The 22,579-nt window shown below is 32.8% G+C and overlaps 2 protein-coding genes across 2 annotated transcripts in view; one reads left to right on the top strand and one right to left on the bottom strand.

Moving 5' to 3' along the window:
* The first annotated feature begins 4,123 nt into the window (after positions 1 to 4,123).
* LOC140433695 (zinc finger BED domain-containing protein 5-like) lies at positions 4,124 to 4,600 on the top strand. Its single transcript, XM_072521673.1, has one exon. It carries the CDS (start codon positions 4,124 to 4,126, stop codon positions 4,598 to 4,600), a length of 477 nt encoding a protein of 158 aa, XP_072377774.1.
* Positions 4,601 to 6,567: 1,967 nt separating this feature from the next.
* The window catches only part of Sas-4 (spindle assembly abnormal 4), a 93,542-nt gene continuing 77,530 nt past the window's right edge, over positions 6,568 to 22,579 (bottom strand). The window contains exons 4-10 of the mRNA XM_072522998.1: positions 21,407 to 21,579; positions 21,047 to 21,331; positions 15,247 to 15,391; positions 12,457 to 12,613; positions 12,181 to 12,403; positions 9,984 to 10,176; positions 6,568 to 6,787 (exon numbers count right to left, since the gene is read on the bottom strand). Of these exons, the coding sequence (XP_072379099.1) occupies positions 6,647 to 6,787; positions 9,984 to 10,176; positions 12,181 to 12,403; positions 12,457 to 12,613; positions 15,247 to 15,391; positions 21,047 to 21,331; positions 21,407 to 21,579 (1,317 nt within the window). The 3' untranslated portion in view covers positions 6,568 to 6,646. The remainder of the gene's footprint in view (positions 6,788 to 9,983; positions 10,177 to 12,180; positions 12,404 to 12,456; positions 12,614 to 15,246; positions 15,392 to 21,046; positions 21,332 to 21,406; positions 21,580 to 22,579) is intronic.

Here is a 22,579-nt window from a genome sequence, read left to right as displayed (position 1 = left end):
TTTCTTTTATTTGATCGACCTAATCCCCAACCATCTTGGAAAACAATGCCGGCCTATTTTTCTCTTTTATTTTCTGTTTTCTGACGTCTTCTTAGAAATTGCCAAGCTACAATTACATCTTCTTGAAATGAAGACATTTCAAATACTGAAGTTCCAGAATTGGTACGCTCATGTTTTCTATTTATGAAATATGCTACATTATCTCATGTTGCGTTGTACAGATGTACACTACTATGAAATACCATATTTTACGAAATACTATGAATATTTGGTGTACCCAGCCGCCTAAGATCTTTTTTACGTTTCTTGTACAAACAATTATAATACATTACAAAAATCAAAATAACAAATTATGGTCAGTTTTGACATTTTGTATACCTAACGGCCTCTTCTCAGTTAGGTGCACAAATGGACTCTTTCGTTTTGACTGTATAAATATGAAAATATTTTCTAGTAACTCTTTTTATCGCACTTTAATACAATAGTTGAACTGATAATTGCAAAAATCAAACATCATATTTATATGAAATTATATTTAAATGAAAATATAAAAAAATATCATTTGATAATAAATTTCATTATTATATAAACTAAATAAGATGTATAAAAATAACAAGTTATATTAACCCTAGAACCACAAGGTGGGGTCGCCGGTGACCCCACCGCACTAATTTTTTTGACATGCGCGCGATTCTGATGAAGCTGTAAGTTGGCCGTTCGTCTACTTTCAGTTTTTCACATGTAACTGTTGATGTGTGTTTTTATGTACGTTCACATTTAGTCGTGTTTGCAGCGAATTTCCGATTTTTGACCACACCTTGTGGTTAACGTAACAAGTTTTTATCGGTAAATTATTTCTAAGTATAAATATTTATAGCGTCTTATAAGTTTTTTTTTTAATTACTGCACCCCTAAGGATCCAAATAAACGTCTTCTTACGAGAGAAGAATTGGGAAAGCCCTTTATGAGGATGATTCCAGTGGTAAAGAAGAATGTTCTTTTGGTGAAAGTGAAGATGAAGATTATGTATTACCGGACGACCACTTTGAAGATTTATTTGATTTGACAGAATTGCAACAAGAGGGTGATGTTGATTTGTATCAAAGCGTCATAGACCAAGATTTAGAAAAAATAAGAGATATACCTATACAATATTTGGAAACGAAGCGATCAGAAATTCCGTTCTCAGCATTTGCATTTACGCAAAAGTTGACACTAGTATCACATGTTCCAAAACGAATTCTAAATCAGTTCTATGCACTCGTTAGACCGTCGATACCTTCGATCAACTGTGTCATGCAAACACCGTTGCGAGGAAAACAAGAAGATGGCCTCTGAAAGTTTTTTATCAAATGTTAGATGGAAGTGGAGTAGACACAATGGTTTTGTACAGGATGAAACATTCTGACGAAAAAATTTCCCTTTCGAAATTCTTGAAGTCCTTAGCTGATGCATTAGTGCAAGATCATATGCAACAAAGATTGAATAATATACGGCTTCCGAAAAGGTTAAGGGAATCTATTTGTGATTATTTGGGATATCCAGAGAAAATATTTTTTATTTTGAAAAATATTTTCGGGTCGCCGGTGAACTAACCTTGTGAAAATCGTTCAACCAATTTCACCTTGTGGTTCTAGGGTTAAAAAAATAGAAGAGTAAGCGGTACGGTAGATTAGCGCGGAGCTTTATACAATGTTTTCTATATTTTTAAAATATTGATAATATATTTAAGATTAAATAAAATAATTTTATTACTTTTTAATTTTTATATTTTAAGCAATTTCAATAAATTATTATGTTTGCTCCTAACGCCACCTGTTAACGTATTAACAAAGCATACGTTGTTTACTTATGACAAATCTGTCAAGTTCAGACCAAATATAAATAATAAAATATAAATATCATTTGACAGTAAATATAATTATTATATAAACTAAATAATATGTTTAAAAATAATAATTGTATTTATATGAAATTATTTTAAAACAAGAATTAATATAAAAGTTTAAATAGATGACATTTAATGTCTATATTTTGTTAGTTATTTTTCATGCAGTGTTTAATTGAAACCTGTTTCGAGTATGATGAATAAAAACGAATTGATCAAGTGTAATGAATCGATGTGAAGGGTCGCTATTTTGTGACGCCTTGTCGTGGAGCTGGTTCTGTGACGCTCGCCTCAGCATTTTACTATCGAGAAAAAGTAATACAACGCCAGTATAGAAGCTTCGAAAATAGCTCACTTAGCAAATCACTTTTTTTAATCGATTATTATTATGATACCAGTACGAAAAATAACGAAGCGATGTCTTTATGGAGTATAAATGAGTTATACACGCTCTAAATCATTTAAAGACTACATATTAGTCTTTCTTAAATAAAAAATATTTATTTTATAAATTTATAAAGTGACATATATTATACGTCATTGATCACAACTGTACGATAAATATGGCGGCTGATGGAAAGGCCTATGTCACTATCATGGAGTAAATTATACGAACGACATTGCCGTTGGCGAGTCCACGTTGTCCAGACGGCAATCGTTGCTAGCGCGACCAGTCGCGTTAGTAGCGCGCAGTGCATGCGTTGTATATAGCTACTGTTCTCTGCGAGAAACTGTATATAGAAAACTTGTATAAGAAACTTGTATATAGAAACTGTTCTCTGCGAAGCATCTACAGGGGCTCCGATATATGACGATAGTAAACTTTAAACATTGGAAAAAAAAAAGCTCCGCTATATCGATGACTAAAAGCAACAGTGAGATATCATGTCAAAAGTGTTGAAAATACCATGTTGAAATTACAAGATGATGATAATTAAAGTGTGCAGTAGTATTAGAAATCAGAAATAGGTGACCAAAAACTTATTTTTCTTGGATATTAATTTATCATATACAATACAAATAAGTTTTTGGTCAATTATTTCTGATTTTTAATACGACTGCACACTTTAATTATCATCATCTTGTAATTTCAATTTGCATTATATCTCACTTTTGCTTTCAGCCATAGATATGGCGATAATAAACGGTTAAACATTAGAAAGAAAAAGCCCAATGACGTATTGGTAACGTCATTAGCATTTTGTAGAAAAATTTATTTTAATTAGTTTTTATTATTGAAGTATAAACATTATACAAAGGCAAAAACAAACACCTCTAGCCTTCGTTGGTCCATGCACGGAATGTTTTGAAATACTGCCATACTGTCCGTGCACTGGTAATTGAATTGTTGCTGCAATGTGAAACACTTGCGATCACTGACTTATCAACTTGATAAGAACAGAATATTATGCTAAACATTTCAGGTCTCGAAGTCGAATTTTACGTCCATATATACCTAGAGATATATTTTGCGGTGCACCTATCTTTTCTATAAATACAGTAAGCACACAAAACTCAGAACCACGTGCACAAAGTGCCCTTAAACCAGTGAGAAGCCTACTATAACCCCGATTTTTCTGAGAGTTTATATATTTGTGCATGCATATGCCGTTACATATACGGCACGGGCCCTGCTGTAGAACGTGCTAATGTCGTATATGTCACGCGTTGGTGCTGAAAATGTTAAAATATGGATATTTTGATTATCCAGAACCAGATTTGGATGATACAATTTTTCAAATGCAGTGTTGAAGCAATTACTGATGTGGATCTAATTCGACAGGCTGAAGAGTTAGTGACGCCAAATGCGCCAGAAGTGTTCAACGAACTGCTTTCTTCTTTTGTGAATATCAGTTCCACAGGAAAAAGTCGGTAAAAAGGAAATGCAATGATTCCTACTTAGAAATTGGATTCGCTGAGACCGGTGACAACAAATCACAGTGCGTAATTTGCGGCAAAGTGTTACCAAACAGTTCATGTTTCCAGGTAAAATGCGTTGTCATTTTGAAAAGGTGCATCCAGAATGTAATGGAAAGCCCACCGATTTCTTCAGAAGAAAGCACGGCGAACTGACACATGCCCAAAAAACTATAACCTACCATTCAAAAACAGTTAACGAAAATGCTTTGATGGGGTCCTACTTAGGCAGCGTAATACCGCGTTGCTCAACCAGGTGAAGTTCACACCATAGCGCAAAACGCCATAGAGCTGTGAGTCAAGGACATAATTGAATGTATGTTGGACGATAAAGCCAAGAAACTAGTAAGGACGATACCCTTGTCAAATAATACAATCTCACGCCGAATCGGAGACTTGACAGAGGATGTGAAAGCTACCTTACTTTCTCGAATAAAATCTACCAAGTTTTCACTACAGATAGATGAGTCAACAGATGTAGCTGGGTTGGCAATTTTAATAGCATTTGTGCGGTACCAGCACGAGTCTTTTCAAGAGGATCTACTATTTTACAAACCATTGACAATTAACACAACTGGTGCTAAAATTGTCAAGTTAATAGAAAGCGTTTTCACAGAGAATAGCATTCCCTGGGATAACTCCGTCGATGTGTGCACATACGGCGCGAAGGCGATGACTGGAAGAATAAAGGAAGGCGTCATTTCAAGAATAAAGGAAAAAGCCAAGGAATGCAGCAGTAGCCACTGTATCCTCCAACGCCATAGCCACGCTGTGAAAAAATGCCGCCTTCCTTAAAAGTTGTCTTGGACGAAACCGTGAAGATAATTAATTTTATTAAATCACGACCACTGAATACAAGGCTGTTTAGAGTGATGTGCGATGACATGGGCAGTATACATTCGTCTTTACTTCTACATACAGAAGTAAGGTGGCTTTCTCGCGGCAAATGTTTTGAAGTGAGGGCTGAAGTTAGAACCTTCCTAATAGACAGCAATTTTGCCTTGGGTGATCGATTGTGTAACGAGCATTGGTTAATTAAATTGGCATATTTAACAGATATTTTTAACAAGGTCAATCAGTTAGTCTCTCACTTCAGAAAAAGGCAAGAACTGTCTTTAACGCCAATGATAAAATACAGGCGTATAGGAAGAAATTACTTTTTTGGGCAGAATCGGTGAAAAATAAAAATCTGGATAGCTTTCCACTAATCACAGAATTTAGAGAAGAACTGAAATCGGACATACCTGAAGCTGTCTTTAACGAGTTCCACATTCATCTGCTAAATTTACTTGAAAACTTCCATAATTATTTTCCTGAGAAATTCCATGACAAAATTAAAGAAAACTTCTGTGTTGCAGATGCATACCTTGCAAAGTTAAAAAAAAAACAGCTTCCTTAACATTCAAGCAGTATAAATGCCTGATAGATTTGACATCGAATGCTGCGATAAAAGAAAACATTTTTAAAGTAAATCGCTGGTAGATTTTTGGTGTCAACTCAAAGACGAATTTAAAATTTTGTCAAATAAAGCGAAAATTATTCTTCTCCCTTTCGCAACAACATGCTTATGTGAAGTAGCATTCTCTGCCTATGTGGCTACTAAAACAAAATATAGATCTCAACTGAATGCAGAACCTGACATTCGACTGCAGTTATTCTAAAGTCAACCGGATATTACGAACATGTGCAAATCAAGGCAGCCTCATTCTTCACATTAAAATGAAGACATTACGTTTTTTAAGACGTTACATTTTATTTTTGTTTTTCGTTATAAGTAATTATGTTTCTTATGTTTGTGATTGAAAAAAAAATGAATAAAGTAAATAGAAAATTTAATGCTTAATATTCCCCAACTAATATCTCTGTTCTCTGTGGCACCTATATAGGTTTCAGATGCAATATGGTAAATGCTCCATACAGAATTTCTGTCCTGAATAGTGCTCCTCAACCAAAAAACTTTGAGAAACGCTGCTATATACGAACGAAACAATTGAAGTTGTCAACAAATTTGTATACTTAGGAGTCACCCTAACTACATCACTTTTCAAAGCAATGGTCGACACATCTAATCTAATCGCTATGTGTTAAAATTTACCTATAATGGTATAACATATCATATTCGACCTTCTGAAATTTGTACTATTTGCAACACAGACAAACATTTACTATTTGAATGTCCCATTTACAGTTCAATGAAGTCGGTTAATATGGCCCCCTTAACAATTGTACCGACCTTATTAGCTGTCTTAATGATGTCATTATAACGTCTTTAAAAGCAATTTCAATACATATTTGGAATATCAGATCTTTAGTTTTAAATTAATAAGCTTCAGTTTTTCATTTATTTAGTTCAAGTTTACTAAATTTGCTCTCCATTTCAAATAAGTGATAGCGCTTATCTTTTTGTTACATTTGTTAATACTTATACATATACTAGACTAGTTTATATAATTTGTACTTTCTAAACTCATTGTTATCGAAACTAGTTTTTAAAAACAATAAATGTGTATCTATCTTACACAGCAGTAAAACTTTATTTTATCACTGATTTAACCGTATTCACACGATTTATTTATTGTTGTCGAGGTAACCAATCGTGAAAATCGAGTGTAAATTTCAATATAAACCTTTTCTCAAAACATATGTTCCTTTCGTTGTTACTGACAACAATTACGATATTTTTATTTGCTTTCTAATAATTAAATCTAAAAACTCTTTTAAATCTCATGTCTTCTGTAAAAGATTGTGAAAAAGTACTTAAATCATATCAAAATAAATTTTATTTTTTAGTATCAATAAATAAAAATCACTTATGTATAATAAATAATAATATTGCTTGCACTAATTCATTTCTTCGACGTTGGTATCCATTATCAATGTTCCTGTCATATCTTTAATACGAACTCTTCCATTAGCGTACCTAGACTGTTGAGTGCCATCAGGATAGATAATTTTAACGGTGCCATTGGGATATTCTCTTTTCTGTAAACAATGTAATAGAAAAATTAAATGTTAATAATTATTAAATGCATAAAATTATGCATGTAAGTGTTAAGTCAACTTTAAAGAGATACTAAAAAATTCAGAGTTAATTGTAATTAAAATTAGAATACCCTGTAAAGCCACTTTTTTGCGTCCAGCTATTGATGCAGAAATCGTATGACTAGAGAAGGAATGTCTCTATTGGCTTTATCGATTACCAAAAAGATTTTAACAATGTAAAGCAGGGTGTATTAATACAAGCGTTAAGAGAGATTGGTCTCGATGGAAAAGATATGAGGATGTTCCAACGGCTCCACCGGAATTCAAAGGCCGAATGAAGAATTACCAACGGTTTTTATCCATTTTCTTCACTTACCTACCACCCGTCAACCAATTTGTATATCCTTAAGACATTCTGCGAACCGTATATTGTTGACTGGTCGACCATTTACTTTTATTTCCGTAGTTAGTTCATCTAGTGCTTCCCGGATTATTTCCTCTGAGTACATATTGAACAGAGTAGAAGACAGGACACAGCCCTGCCTGACACACTTTACCACAGCTATCTGATTATAGTGGAGAGCGCTAATGATCTTGATGTCTATACATATATTGGCTGATTAATATCCATGCACCTTTGCAGAAGTACATTTACGGCGAACACAGTTTCCCTCGTCCTCAGTGCACTTCTAAATCCAAATTGTGTGTCGCTAATATATTGCTCAAGTTTGTTGTGTATTCTGCAGTGTATAATTTTTTAAAATATTTTGATCGCATGATTCATTAAACTTATTGTTCGGTACTCTTGGAATTCTCTTGTGTTGGTTTTTATTTGATGGAATTTGATGGATAAATGTCATCAGCCAATTTCTGGGAATGATTCATGTATTGCATATTATACTATATAACTCTAATATTCCTAGTTGCATTGTTCCTCTATGTTCGTTTTATCGCTTCCGATACCTCATCTTTTGTTATGTTTGGACCGTTGTCGATACTTGCCATTTTTAGTACTATCTCCGTTCTTTCGCCATTAAAAAGCTCTTGGATATACTTCTGTCATCTTTTAAGCCTTTTCCTAACGTCTAAAGTTATTTTGTCGTTTTTATCCAGCAGTATGTTAGATTATTCGTACCCGTTATTTCTCTAATTTTTTATGAAGATTTAAGTTATATTGTTTCTCTACTAGCTGCTCAATCTCTTCGCATCTATCATTATATCATCTTTCCTTTGCCTCCCTGATCTTTTTCCTTATTTCTGTATATATAATATGAATGAAGTATTCAGGTAAAAGTCATAGCAGTTGTAGGAAATCTTAAAACTGATTACACTTTTTCATCCTATCTCAGCATATTTCCATTTTTCCAATTTTATTGTTAAAGATAACCACTATGAAGGCTTATTGATAAATGAAAGCTACTGTTCAGGTTCATAATTTAAAAAGCTAAAAAGCCTCTACTTATTCCTAACGTGTTTATAGCATCATTGTCTTCGACTATTCTCTTCATATAACTCTTAGGTTCATTAAGATTTAAGAGGAAATCATCATCTTCAGTTCGACAAGGCTGTACTTAATATTTTTGTCCAGATACAAGGATCTTGGTCATGCTTTAAGTACTGTTTGGGATTAATGTGTTTCAATGTTTGTTCTTGAGCCGGAACACCTTTTATTCTTAGGATTTTCTTCTGGACGTTTTTATCGTTTTCGAAGCTTTCCTCTGTTGTAAAGCGAGGTTTGATAACTGTACTGAATTTGGATGGATATGGTCTATGTCTAGGATCTCAATATAAAAACTAAATTGTATAATCTTTTTATATACCAGGCGACGATCTGCAGTAAAATTTTGAGGAATCTTGCAAAAGAATAATAAATGCGCAGCATATTTACAAGAAAAAAGTGTAATTTACCGCTAACGTTACATGAGTGACTAAAAGTGGACTGACTATTCACTAGTGATAAGTTTCATAAAAAATCAATAGGTCAGTACCACATAACATAAAATCCAAGTGATGTACGAGGGATATATTGAGACATTTTTAGCCTATTACAATAAAATCAAATTTAAATACAAATTATTTTGTTATTCAACTTACTTTTCTCTTAATTGGATAAATTTATTACAAAGCATCTGCAACGCCACTAGCCCTTTCAAAAAAAATTATCTTGTTCTGCAAACCAGGACTCCATATCTACTATCACCTCTTCTTTGAACGAAAATTTATGATCTTTTACAACCTTTCATGTTTTCTCTATATATTTTTTTTCTTCGGGTGATCAGTAACGTCGAAGAGCAAATCTCAGTTATTATTATAACCTTAACCAAAGAATCGTTCGAGATTACTTCTTAACAACCCAAAAAAAAACCTGAGCAAGATATTTTGTAGCAAATTTTTTGACACGAAATTTCTTAATCCTTAGTAAACTAGAGCGTCACGATTCCAGAGGTTACTACTTTGTTTCTGAGTCGTAGAAATGTACCCAAGTTTCATGCATATTAACAACAAAGCTTAAGAAATTTCCACCATTTTCAACCAAGCACAGATTAAAGGCGATACTTCTACCTTTGCTTGTTGACTCTTCTGATCAACATTCAGACATTTGCAGATCTATTTTGCAGAAAATTTTCTTATGTCCAAATCATCGTGAACTATACGATGGAAAAGATGAAATATTCGGTGTTCTCAGATATTCTTTTTCCGAATTAGCCTTCCCTATGGGTCTTCATATTCAATGGAAAATTCATCTCTTTTGAAGCTTATAATCCAAATTTTTCACAATCGCATACGAAAAGCATTGATCGCCAAGGGTAATTATTAAGAATACTTTCATTAATTTGCTTACTTCTAAATCCTTTCCAATAAAGTTGATGACGGTTGGATACTCAAAATTTCACAATTTCGGTAGACATCCTTTTTTTAATTTTATTTGATATTGTTTTGGATGGAAACGGAACCAGCCTAGTACTTATCAGTACATCCTCGGAATATTAATATTTTTGTAATTCCAAGCAGCACTAATAACATAATATGGATATGTGTTGAACGTAAATAAAAAATGTGTATCACTCACATTGCTAGTAAATACTTAAAATGATACAAATATATTTTTCGTAGAGGCAAACCCAATTCAGTGATTATAGTATTTTTATATAACAAAAATTAAATAAAACAATAACATAAAAACAATTTAAATTACCTTAAATTGTGGAGTTTCAATTTCTCGTTGACCATTAGGTAGATATATTATTTTTTCTTCTTTTCCTATTACCACTCTAGAACCATCAGGGTTATTTACTTCTTGCGATCCATCAGGGTATTTAATTAAAATTCTCCCATCTACAGTGTTCACGTGAACTTTACCATCCGGAAATCTTTCCTCTTTTTGGCCACTAAAAGTAAAAAATTATTTAATATAGAACACGAAATTTTAACAAAAAAATAATTACGCTATATGTCGAAATGAAGCAAGGGTATTAAATCATATTGTTACAGTTAATTCTGGCATTAAATAATTCCCCTAGCCTAATTTACTTTAACAATTCCTGGCTTATATTTTTTTATGTTTTAGTATGTTGCCAATATTCCAACTTTACTTTTTACGTTTTCTATTTTAATAAATTAGATTTTAACAATAAAACTGGGAAAATCCCAGTGGTTGGCTGTATACCATAGTTAAAAAAATGTTTAATATTAGGTAAATAAGGTTATTTTACTCTAAACTTAAATGATAATTTAAATTGCTTAAACAACTGGTTTAAACTGAAAGAAGTGCATGATCAGTAACGAGTATTCCCCCTCTAGCTCTTATTACTGCTTGTACCTATCTCAACATGCTTGCAAGTAAATTTTTGGACATATCCTTGGGAAATTGCATTTCATTCATCCTGTGCAGCAAGCCGAAGCTGCTCTATCGTATTTGGAACGGGATTTCTTTGTCGTATGCTGTTTGATTGCCAATCCAATCTTCGAATTTGGACCTCATCAAGATAATTACTCACTATGACAGCGGCATGTGGTCGAGCATTATCGTGCATTAACGTGAATCTTTCATATCCAATGTAACCAACATATGACAAAACATGATCTTGCAGGATGTTTTGAACGTAAGAATCACCAGTCATCCGTCCAATCACTTCCAAGTGCGGTACGTACCTCCCGACTAATACCTTCCCAAAGAATTATGCTATGAACTCCAAAGCTAACGGTCTGGGCGAGACTGCAGCTGGCGAATCGTTCTCCAACTCTTATGTAGACGTAGTTTTGACCATCTGGCTTCCATAATAGGATTCTGGTCTCATCAGAAAAGAGAGACAGTGAAAAGAGCGTTTTTCCAGTTGTCGATATTCTACTAAATATGTGTTCTTGCAAATTTCAAACGACGAGCTGTATGATTTTATAGAAGACGTGGAACTTTGGTGGGGCGTCTGGACGTTAAGTTTGCTTCTTTGATCTTCGTCTAACTGTTTGTGAACTCACATTAACTTGTCTAACATTTAATAGCTCATTTCTGACGTGCATCGATGTCAATGAACGATTTCGTGTAGAATTAAAAACCAAAAAACGGTCATCAATTGCGGTTGTGCACCTTGGGCGTCCTTGACCAGGCCTTCGTACAAAATTTCCTGGTTCGCGGTAATTTTTTAGAGTATTTGAAACTATAGATTCAGTTCTGCTGAGACGTCGTGCGATACCTTTTTGTGAATATCCTTCCTCGTACAAAATTACATGTGCTACTTGGACTTCATCGCAGTGCCGAATTGGTGGGATACTTGTTTTAAACTTAGTTAAATCAAAACAATATTTAATTAAACTTAATAAATTAAACTAAAAATAACCGAATTAGTATGATTTTTCCTTTACGTGAAGAAGAATTTTTATGATAAAATATACGAATGACACTAACCACTGAATAAACGTCAAAATAAACATCAAAATATTTCAAACCAGTTGAGTACATCAGCCTACTATATGAGTATTATCAGTAATCTAAAATTATTTTGAAATAATAGTTACTACAAAAAAAATGGAAAATTCCAAAATATTCGATATTTTTGTTCATGAGTGTATATTGCTGTAAAAACTTTTTTATTAAAATTTGTTAAAAGTGTCGTCCAAAAATTAGAGATGCATAACGTTTTCGATCTTAATCAGATCATCCTCAGTGTTATTATGTGGGACGAAGGACAGAGGTGTTGGTTGATGGAAGGAGAGGTAGAGGAAAACCGAGGAGAAGATGGAAGGACTGTGTGGCAGAAGACTTGAGAGAGAAAGTTTAGGGTGAAGAAGACACGATGGACCGAAATGAGTGGCGACGAAGAGTAAGGAATAGCGACCCTGAAAATAAAAAGCTGAGAAAGAAGAAGAATCATAAAAAATTATAAAAAATAACTTACTTGGGAAATTCGGTAATTTCCGTGCCATCAGCATGTTTTGTTAACCATACACTTTTACTAGCAAAATAGTACTTCTGAGTTTGGTTTATACGATTTGTCTCCCTAATGTCTCCATTCGCATATTGCAAATAAATTAGATTACCATCAGGTGAAATTGTTTTGCTCGTACCATTCGCGAATTTTATTTCCTTTGATCCGTCGGGAAACTCTTGCTCTATTAAAACTACATAAGTTTGTTTTAGTAAATAGTTATCAAAATTGATAAGAGTACATTACCTTTCCTTGATAAATTTAGATTATCGCTCTGGGCTACCTCTTTGTCAACTAATCCTAAAGTAGATTCGCATTGTTTATCTAAATCTTCATTATTATATATAATCTCTACCGGAGGATTTTTTCTCTTATCGTAAATATTCTGTTTAGGTGAATCCACCTTAAAAAAGATTTATTATATACTATAAGATGAATTTTTATTACATACAAATACATTTTGGTGCAAATGAAAATAATAAATTAGGTAACTTTGTTGTATCGCTTTGAATATCTGAAATCTAATAAGAATGTATCTCATGGAAGAATTATTTGGAAGGTCATTCGATTATCTATCCAACGGTATCAATAATTTTAAGTCATTTAGGTTTTTATAGTATCCAAAAAATATTTACAAAATTACTTCTAGTTTTTATTTTAAGATCATTCAAACGGTCTAAATTGGGCGTATCTACATCAGTGCATAAAAAGCTACTAAAATCGATAAAATCTTAGAAGCCGGTGAACGACAAAATAATACTTTGTAGTAATAGTAAAACAAAGACATTACAATAATAATGGGAGACTTCAATGCCAGGTTTGAAAATCAATATTAGTAAAACCAAGTCCATGAGAATAAATGCAAGGGACAACACGCTATTTACTATCGATAATATGCAGATTGAAAATGTGGAAAACTTTACGTATCTTGGAAGTGTCATAACAGAAAACGGAGGTACAGAAGACGATATTCGTATGAGGATACGAAAAGCCCAACAAGCTTTCAGCACGCTCAACCCTGTTTGGAGATCTGGCGAGTATACTACAAGGACAAAGATCCGAATATTCCGATCAAATGTCATGTCTGTTCTACTCTACGGATGTGAAACCTGGAAAGTGACAAACACCCTCACAGACAAACTGCAGGTCTTTGTTAACAAATGTCTTCGAAGAATTGTTCGTATATTCTGGCCTAACACCATCAGAAACGAAGATCTGATACACCTGACCGAACAAAAGAGGGTACAAAATGAAATTAAGTCCAGAAAGTGAGGTTGGATCGGTCACACACTCCGAAAAAATAGTTCCAGTATCGCAAAGACTGCCCTAGAGTGGAATCCCCAAGGGAAAAGAAAAAGAGGTTGCCCAGTACAAACTTGGAGAAGATCCATCATGGACGAGATAGGAGGCCAAGGAAAGTCTTGGAATGAGGTGAAGGCCTTAGCGCAAAATAGAACCCGAGTTTTCACTGAAGCTCTATGTTCCTTGAACTCTATATATATATATATATATATATATATATATATATATATATATATATATATATATATATATATACAATGCCAAAGTAGGAAAAGGTAGACAAGAAAACATTGTAGGGAATTTTGGAGTTGGACAACGTAATGACAGGGGAGACCGTTTTATAGAATTCTGCGTAAAGAACAATCTATGTGTGATAAATACATTCTTTAAACTACCCAAACGTCGTTTATATACTTGGAAGTTACCCGCAGATACTAAAGAGAAGATCATAAAAGAGATCAGATTGATTATATAACAATTACCGAAAGTTACCGAAATTCAATCAAAATAACTAAAACACTACCTGGAGCCGATGTCCCCTCAGATCATAACTTATTAATCAGTGACATAAAACTCAAACTTAAAAAAGTAAAACGCCAACAATCGACTAACCGAATAAACACTGACTGTATTCGAAATAATAGTCATGAAATTACACACGAGATAGAAAAGAAGTTTGAAAAATCGGAAGAAACACATAACGTCGAAGACCACTGGAATCATGTCAAAACCATTATGCAAGAAACAACCAGAAAGTATGAAACTATTAATAAGCGGAAACAACAATGGATGACTGATGAAATATTGGAACTGATGGAAAGCAGACGAAAACAGAAAAATAAAAACACTGAAGAATACAATAAAATCCATGAAGAAATCAGAAGGAAAATCCGGGAAAAATAATAAATGGTGAACCAATTAATAACATAAGATATGCTGACGATACCGTCCTTCTGGCGGGAACGCTAGAAGAACTGCAACACCTTGCTAACAATTAAATATACACTGCAACGATTATGGACTAAAAATAAATTTGAAGGAAACCAAGTTCATGGTATTTACAAAAGCACAAAACATCAAAGTTAAGCTAGTACTAAATAATACAGAAATTGAACAAATATCTTCGTACACATATACCTAGAAGCATGGATCACAGAAGATACTAATCAAACAAAAGAAATAAGATGCCACATTGAAATTGCACGGTCAACTTTTAACAGAATAAGAAAACTTTTCTGTAATTGCAATATCAATATGACGCTCCGGATAAGAATGCTTCGATGTTATATTTTCTCCACCCTTTTATATGGGGTTAGGCCTGGACACTGAAACAATCCAACATTAAAAACCTGGAAGCATTCGAAATGTGGTGTTACCGGCGTATTCTGAAAATATCATGGTTGGATCGCAAAACAAACGCACAAGTTCTCGAACAACTAGGAAAATAATGCAAAAAATAATCCATAAAAATCAGGAAGATGGAATACTTGATGCACATGACGAAAGATGAAAAATACGAACTATTAAGGAATATAATTCAGGGCAAAATCAAAGACAGAAGCAGTTCAATTGAACTATTCAGGCGCGTAAACAAACAAAATTATAATTGCCAGAATGATTTTCAACCTCCGAAAGTAGCGAAACTTGAAGAAGAAGAACTAATTACACTCGGCTGTCAATGTCAATATCCTACTTTTGAATACTAATTTTTTAAATAATTGTGCATACATTTACCTGAACCTGTATTCCTTTTACTACTTTTTGTTTTGGCTCTCCCACATTTTTTCCCTTTTCTTTTTGTTGAATTTTGCTGTTTTCCTTTTTTCCGTTAGTAGGTGAATTGGAATTATCAACCTCTTTAATCGTTTCTTCAGTTAATCTAAAATATTAATTTTTCTTTAAACATTTTAAAGTATTTTTTGGTTAAAACCCAGTGTAATTATTCAAAACTAATTAGTTACTAGTGGTTTTAAAGCAATAAAAATCACATGTGCATGAGTGGTTTTACCCGTGACAAGACATCTCGTAATGAGACAGTAATTCGTAAGACTATTCGTATGACTATTCGTAACGGTATAATTCGTAACGTCAAAATTGAATTATTCTGTTTATTTTTGTCAACGTTGGAACCAACTTTTATTACAGTGGCAATTGAAATTATGTTTATTAATTTAACGAATCAGCATCAGTAAAAACATTTTTAACACATGTAGGGCCGGTCCTTTCACTCCTGATTAAACCCCGATTAGCTCAATTTTGTTAGCCGCTTAACATTAATCAGCGGTAACGGGTACTTTCATCCCCGTTAACGGAAACACCTATTTATTGTAAATTATAATGGAACTGGATTAAACTCATAACAAAATGCCGCAAACCGCATGTTAATAGCTTTTGTCGAACTCGAGATATGAATAAAAACGCATAAACATAAGTAAGTATAGTATTGACTCACCCTGTATTATAAATTAAATTAAAAAATATGTCAGTAGGTACTCTCAAGTTTTTTTATAGCAGAAGAATCTTAATGTTGATACCTATTTTGGCCATTGTTATTTCATATGATAAAAAATAGTTTTTTCGAAACTAAGTAGGCTACGACAATGAATTTGACGGGGAGTTCATATTGTTTATTTATTGACAGCAGTCAAAACATTGTTAAGAAGTGTTATATTATAATTCGAATTGAAGATTGCACTTTTTTCAATAGATATTAGTATTGGTAATATTAGTAATTAATTATCAGTACTAATAATTGATAATGATGAGTATATCGAAGGCAGAATTGTATGATATGATTGGAGTTTATTTTTAATGTCACCAAAATGCCTCTATTGCCTCACGCATGTATTCTGTAAGATATCCTGACAGGAGACATTATGCCAAAGAAGTATGTACGCGCGAAAGATTACATCTTTGTGTGGACAACAATGGAAAACAATTTGAACATTTAATTGGACATTAAGTTTTAATGATCGAGATATTTGTATGATCTTTCACATATTTAATTTTAAGTTATAATAAAGGGTGAGTCAATACTATACTTACTTATGTTTATGCGTTTTTATTCATATTTCGAGTTCGATAAAAGCTATCAACATGCGGTTTGTGCCATTTTGTTACGAATTTAATCCAGTTTCATTATAATTTGCAATAAATAGGTGTTTCAATTAAACATTTTGAAGAAAAACAAATTTTAATTTTTTCTATTCGAAAGCGCCCTCTACCCATGACAATTAAAACTAATTGCAATTGTTTGCAAAGTTATAGGTATTTATCCACAAATACTTTCCCACTCTCCCCCACCCTTTATTTGAAAAAAAAACAGTACTTGAACAACTTTGCGCAGAATTTAGTTAACACTTGGCATAATTGGGCATATTTCACAAAAAACTGGTTTTTAAATTTTTCTCGCAGGTTACGCCCTCTAGCGGTTAACCCAGAAACTTGAAAGTTATTTCCAGCGATTTCTCTTGGCCACTTTTACTAAGGAATTTTTTCTCCTAAAGTTATAACATGAATAGTTTCTGATATCGTCCGAGATATCGTCTTATTGGACCACTCGGTACATATGAAAATTTATTAAATTTATATCGTACTTTTTTTTAGCAATGAAAATAAGAATCCCAAACTATAAATACACAATATCAAAACTCAATTAAAATAGTTCACAATAATAATGGTTCAAATATAAAACCGTACAAATAGATAAGTATTTTCATTTCCAACAAAAAAAACAATTAAAATAATGAAATGACTCAAACAAACACAAGAGAGGTCACATTCACTTCAGCCATTTCGAAAAATAAATTAATTTACCGCGTAAAACATATAAGATTACCACCTAAAATATGACATAACTTACGAGAGTTAAATTAACAGCCCTGATTTAATCATGATTAACTAATCGGGCACAAAATTGTCCGGGAAGTTATTTAATCAAGGTTTAACCGGCGATTAAAGTTCTCGGCTGATTTAGTAATCGAGCGATTAAGTAGTAGCAGAAAGTACCGGCCCTTAATATTTCGTGGAGAAATACATTTTGAAAATTGTGTCTTAAAATAAATATAGTCTACCTGTAACACGAAATAAAGTTTAAGTTTGCCTCTTTTAATGTTCTTTAAATTTACATATAAAAGGTTTAAGCCAATAACAATTACATAAATGAGCATACTTTTAAAATTGTACTTATATCTGGTTATATTTTCTCGTTGTTAGTAATATAAATTGTTTTGATTATTATTATAATAAACACATTAATATTAAAGTCGTTTTTATTTGTTGCATTATTTTTCAGACTTAGTTTCACTACTTTAAAGTGATAATTATTCAAGATAAAAAATAAAAAAAATTTTAGTATTAACATAACATTAATTATTAGTATTAACAAAAATATAGGCAAAATATGTGTGAAATATTTAAAAATGAGTCTTAAACAAGATGCCACTACTTTTATTGTAGGAAAGTATGCAAAATGCATTTTTACATCCAGTAATGATAAATTTGCTAAAAAACTAAATATTGGTGTTACAACGATGTTATGAAGAGTTGTCGTTACGAAGTGACGGTGTTATGAATTGTCCGTTACCATTTGTGTAGTTACAAACTATCGCGTTACGTAATGTTATGGATCCGGCTTTACCATTAGGCCTCACAGACCCAAATAAAATGCCTTGAAAAACATCATACAATAAACCTGTTTTTATCTATTTTATTAATCACATCACATAATTAAACTTCTCTCTACATATTTCGTAATAAATCAGTCAATTCAAATTAAAATATAGTATAGAGGCGTAGTAAAAATAGTAACTAGAGGAGGTTTAGTTATATAGTTATATATTCGAATAAGCTTTTCTTCTTTTGGGTTATTAGTCCCACACAACTACATATCACATAACCTAACTCGAGTATACAATTTACGGTGATTTCTAAAGCTTGTTTTATCAATAGCTAAAATAACCAACATATTACAGCTGGGACATGTTATTTAAAGTAAAAGAAGATATTTCGTGCTAAAATTTAAATCGCACATGTGTGGAATTAAAAAAAAAAAACGTTTTTATTCGTAAAATCACCAAAATCGCCCATTTGGCATTAGATCATGCTTAAAAATTCAATATTTTCTTTATCTTTACGACATTAAAGTATTTTGAGGTAAGGAAATTATAAAACTAGATAATAAGACCTTGATTTGCAATTTGATAAAAGTTTCAAGTTCCTATGGAGCCAAAAATATGGCATTCAATGTGATTCAATGCGATTTAAATTTGAGTCAAAGAAAAACACTACAATTTGCAACTTTAATACGTAAAGCTACTGGCAGCAGAACTGCAGTTGAAAAAGATTTGAAAAGAAAGCTATTCGAAAAGATCCACTCAATTGATGATTATTTCGATATTAAATATTTTGATCTTGAAAATGGCACGAAAAAAGATATTAGAATGATTTCGAAAGGTGCAATTTGTTGCAATGATATTTTTGGTCTAATCGAGTTTACACAAAAGAATCGTGGATTGTCGATGATTAACTGTAAGTTAGGGATAGATGATTCCAATGTACCACAACGTAGACGTACCTATATAGAAGGAATAGCTTCCAATTAAAAAAAATTCCGGGATTCTGGGGTAAAGAAGCTACTTATTGTTGGACTTTTACCCGAATGTAAAGAGACGTATAATAATATAAAAATGCTGTGTTCATCAATTAATTTACAAGATATAAATGGTTTTTTTTCTGTGGATTTGAAAGTTGCAAATTTAATATGTGGAATTGGACCTCATAGTTGTATGTATCCTTGCACTTGTGCTTCGCGAGTAAAGATGAATTGGATAAACGTGGAAATCTCAGAACAGTAGAACAAATAGAAAAATATTATGGAGACTGGAGAAATGCAGGTGGAAGCGAAAAAGACGCTAGACGTTACATGAATTACTGAATTACTGAGCTCCATCTAAGTATTGGTGTTGTGAATACGATTTATAATCACATGTTTAAAAGATTTCAAAGTATTTCCTTAAAGGTGGCTACCTTTGTTACGTTCAGCGTAAAATTTTCCGTGGTTCTTCTGGTTTTGATGGAGGTGATTGTAGAAAATTATTGAAAACAGAAAGTACAAATCTTTTACGTAGACTCTGTGATAATTACAGTATTTAGTAGTAGTTTTTCCACAGAACTAAAAAGCAACTATGTTAATTGTATTTCAAATTTTATGAATGAAAAGTTATATCCATCAATGCAAATGCATTGCAATTTTTAGAAGGCTCAGATTAAGGCAGAAATCTGAATTGTGTTTCGAAACTATTTTACGGATTTATTATCAGATGTTGCTATTGCGTCCATTTCGAAGCAATTTTAGTGTTGCTTCTTAAAGACAGGAAAGATTTATTTTTCACGTTGAGAACGCCTATAAATAGCTGTTCTGATGAGCCTCATTAAGGCGCAATACGTATAAACAGATACATAGACGCTTTGTACGTAAAATCAAATCTTTAATGTCTTTTTCATTTTATTCGGATCTACTCTGTATGAGTACAAGAAACCAATTCGCTAATGATTTCTGCTTCGTTAAGGAGACATGTCGTGGAATGCAAATTTTAGATTCCCCATGTCTCTATTAACATCTTTATCAACGTCTGCTTTGCCTTGCAATTTTTAGAAGGCTCAGATTAAGCAGAAATCTGAATTGTGTTTGTATTTTATTAATAGCAGAACCTTTCATTTCTTTAATTCTATACTGACTAGTAGAGATATCCCAAAGATATGTTTGTTCTTCGTACAACTCCACAAACTTCGATGTTGTCTCCTCATTCAAATACTTAAAATCGACTACACATAACCAATTCTTAACAGCAAGTACGTATTTACTTGAACGACTGTTTACATGAATCATGTGTGAGGTAGGCCGTTCAAGTATGGTCCCACCACCACTGCATTCCGTGGTGGAAGGAACATTCCTTCTTGAACAAGTAAGTTGGCTGGCTTTCAAGTTACTTGACTTGCTTGGCTGCTTGATTAAGTTCTTGATCGAGCGCTTGAATATTTGTCTACATAATTCAAGTTACTGGTACAACTCGAACAACTACTAGACTCATGTAAACATTACTTTAGTGAGCCTTCTGGCTCAGGTTTTAATGTAAATGACCGTAAGTTACTGTAAATGACCGTAAGTTAGTGTAAATGAATGTAAGTGACAGTACCATAAAGTCCGAACTATACCTGCCACTGGCTGGGTATAGTTGGACATTCTTTAATTGAACTTTCACCTTTGACTAAACAAAGTGGGTCTATTTATGCAGGTTTTTTGAGAGAAATATGCATGTGTCATATTAGGTCCTGAGTTTAACTCTATCGACTTTACCTGGTGCTACATGTAATTGTTATTGTACGAAACGGTCCAAAACGAGGAAGATCAGAGGGAATTCAAACTACTGGTGAACACGTTTAGTTAATTTTTTTTTGCAGACGTTTGCAGGCATTATTAAAGGCATGTGCGAATTTGTATTTAAATTTACTACGAAAAGCTATAAGAACTGACCTGTTTAAATTTCTACTGATTTGTTGCAACATCCTTGTTTCAGCTTTTCTATTTACTAATTGAGCAGCATTCAGTTTAGCGTTTTCCTTTTGCCAATATTCAACTGAGGATTTGAGCTCGCTGTTATCTTTCTCAAGCTGTTTTATCTGATTTCTTAAACGTGCCTGCGTAGTTCCATTTTTTGTTTCTTTTAATTTAAGCAACTCCTTTACTTCCAATAATTCCTTTTTCAAATTCTCCATTTCGATACTTTCTTTCTTCTTAGGTCGAAGATCGCTTATGTACCTAAAAGAATATTAAGAAATATTTATTGGGATACTCCATTAACAATATGTAATCGGTAAACAATAGCATTCCTACATATCAACAAGGGCTTTTTCTCGGGCAAATTTTTTTCTTTCGTCTTCTAGTTCCTTTTGTAGATCTTCCACATCTTTCTCATAATCATTTCTTGATCGCTTGATTTCGCTGTTTAGTAAATCACATTGTCTTTCTAACTCCTCTACATGTTGATTAAGTTTTGAATTCGCGGACTAAAACAAAACCTTTATTAAAAAAAATTATCACCTAATACTGAATACTTAAAAGTAATTGCAGATTTCTTGGAATTTGTGGATGAAAAAGAAATAGAATGATTAACAATTCTACTTAACAAAATCTATATAACTGGCAAAAAACAAAACACACAAACGTGCGAAGACTAAAGAATAATTAACCTGATGAGCCATTTAGTTAAGACCTTTTTAAAAGTGATACATAGCAGAATGTACAAAAAATGCAAAAACAAGTGTCTAGGACACAATTTAGATTTCGCGACGCTTAGGTACAGCTGGTACGACTCTTAAAGCGTATTTTGTAAAAAATTGAGCAGTGTATTTTGAAGGATAAATACTTATTATTTACATACTGTCACTGTCACTGCCAAATACTAAAATTTGTCAGATAACTTATCCTGTTCAACCTCAAAAAATGACTCCACCTGCTAGCAAAGAACTAAAAGCAAGAATTGTAACGAAATTAGAAGATGGTTGGTCATTATCTGCCGTAGCGAACCATTTTAACGTAAGCAGAACAACAGTTTTTAATATTAATAAAATATGGAGAGAACAAGAAACTCTCGAAAGAAATCAAGGTTCTGGAAGACCAAAAATATCTACCGCTCATGAAGATCATACGCTTTTGGATAGATTAGAAGAGAATCCTTTTGAGGATGCAAAAACTGCAAGAATTATGTCAGTTTCCGGGAAGAAAGACAACAACTTAGCCTTAATTAAAGCATCGCGTCTTAGGTACTGAACTGTAGCAACAAAAAATAAGCTCTTACACCACAACAGAAGCAATCGAGACTTATATTTGCTTTAAACCATCAGCTACAAAATCAAGATTTTTGGGACAGGGTAATATTTACAGATGAGAAAATGTTTTTCAATCTTCTAAAAAAAGCAGCTGGCCATTTTAGCGCCAATGTATGGGGATGGATTTCATCTAGAGAAATGGGAATGGTATGGCGTATTGATGGCAGGTTTGTTGGGC

The sequence above is a fragment of the Diabrotica undecimpunctata genome, chromosome 2 (genome assembly GCF_040954645.1).
Source record: "Diabrotica undecimpunctata isolate CICGRU chromosome 2, icDiaUnde3, whole genome shotgun sequence".
NCBI lineage: Eukaryota > Metazoa > Arthropoda > Insecta > Coleoptera > Chrysomelidae > Diabrotica > Diabrotica undecimpunctata.
The sequence above is the reverse complement of the archived record's forward strand: the minus strand, read 5'-3'. Positions and strand labels throughout refer to the sequence as shown.

Coding starts and splice junctions, on each gene's coding strand:
- LOC140433695 (XM_072521673.1), top strand. CDS start 4,124: ATGTTGGACGATAAAGCCAAGAAACTAGTAAGGACGATACCCTTGTCA.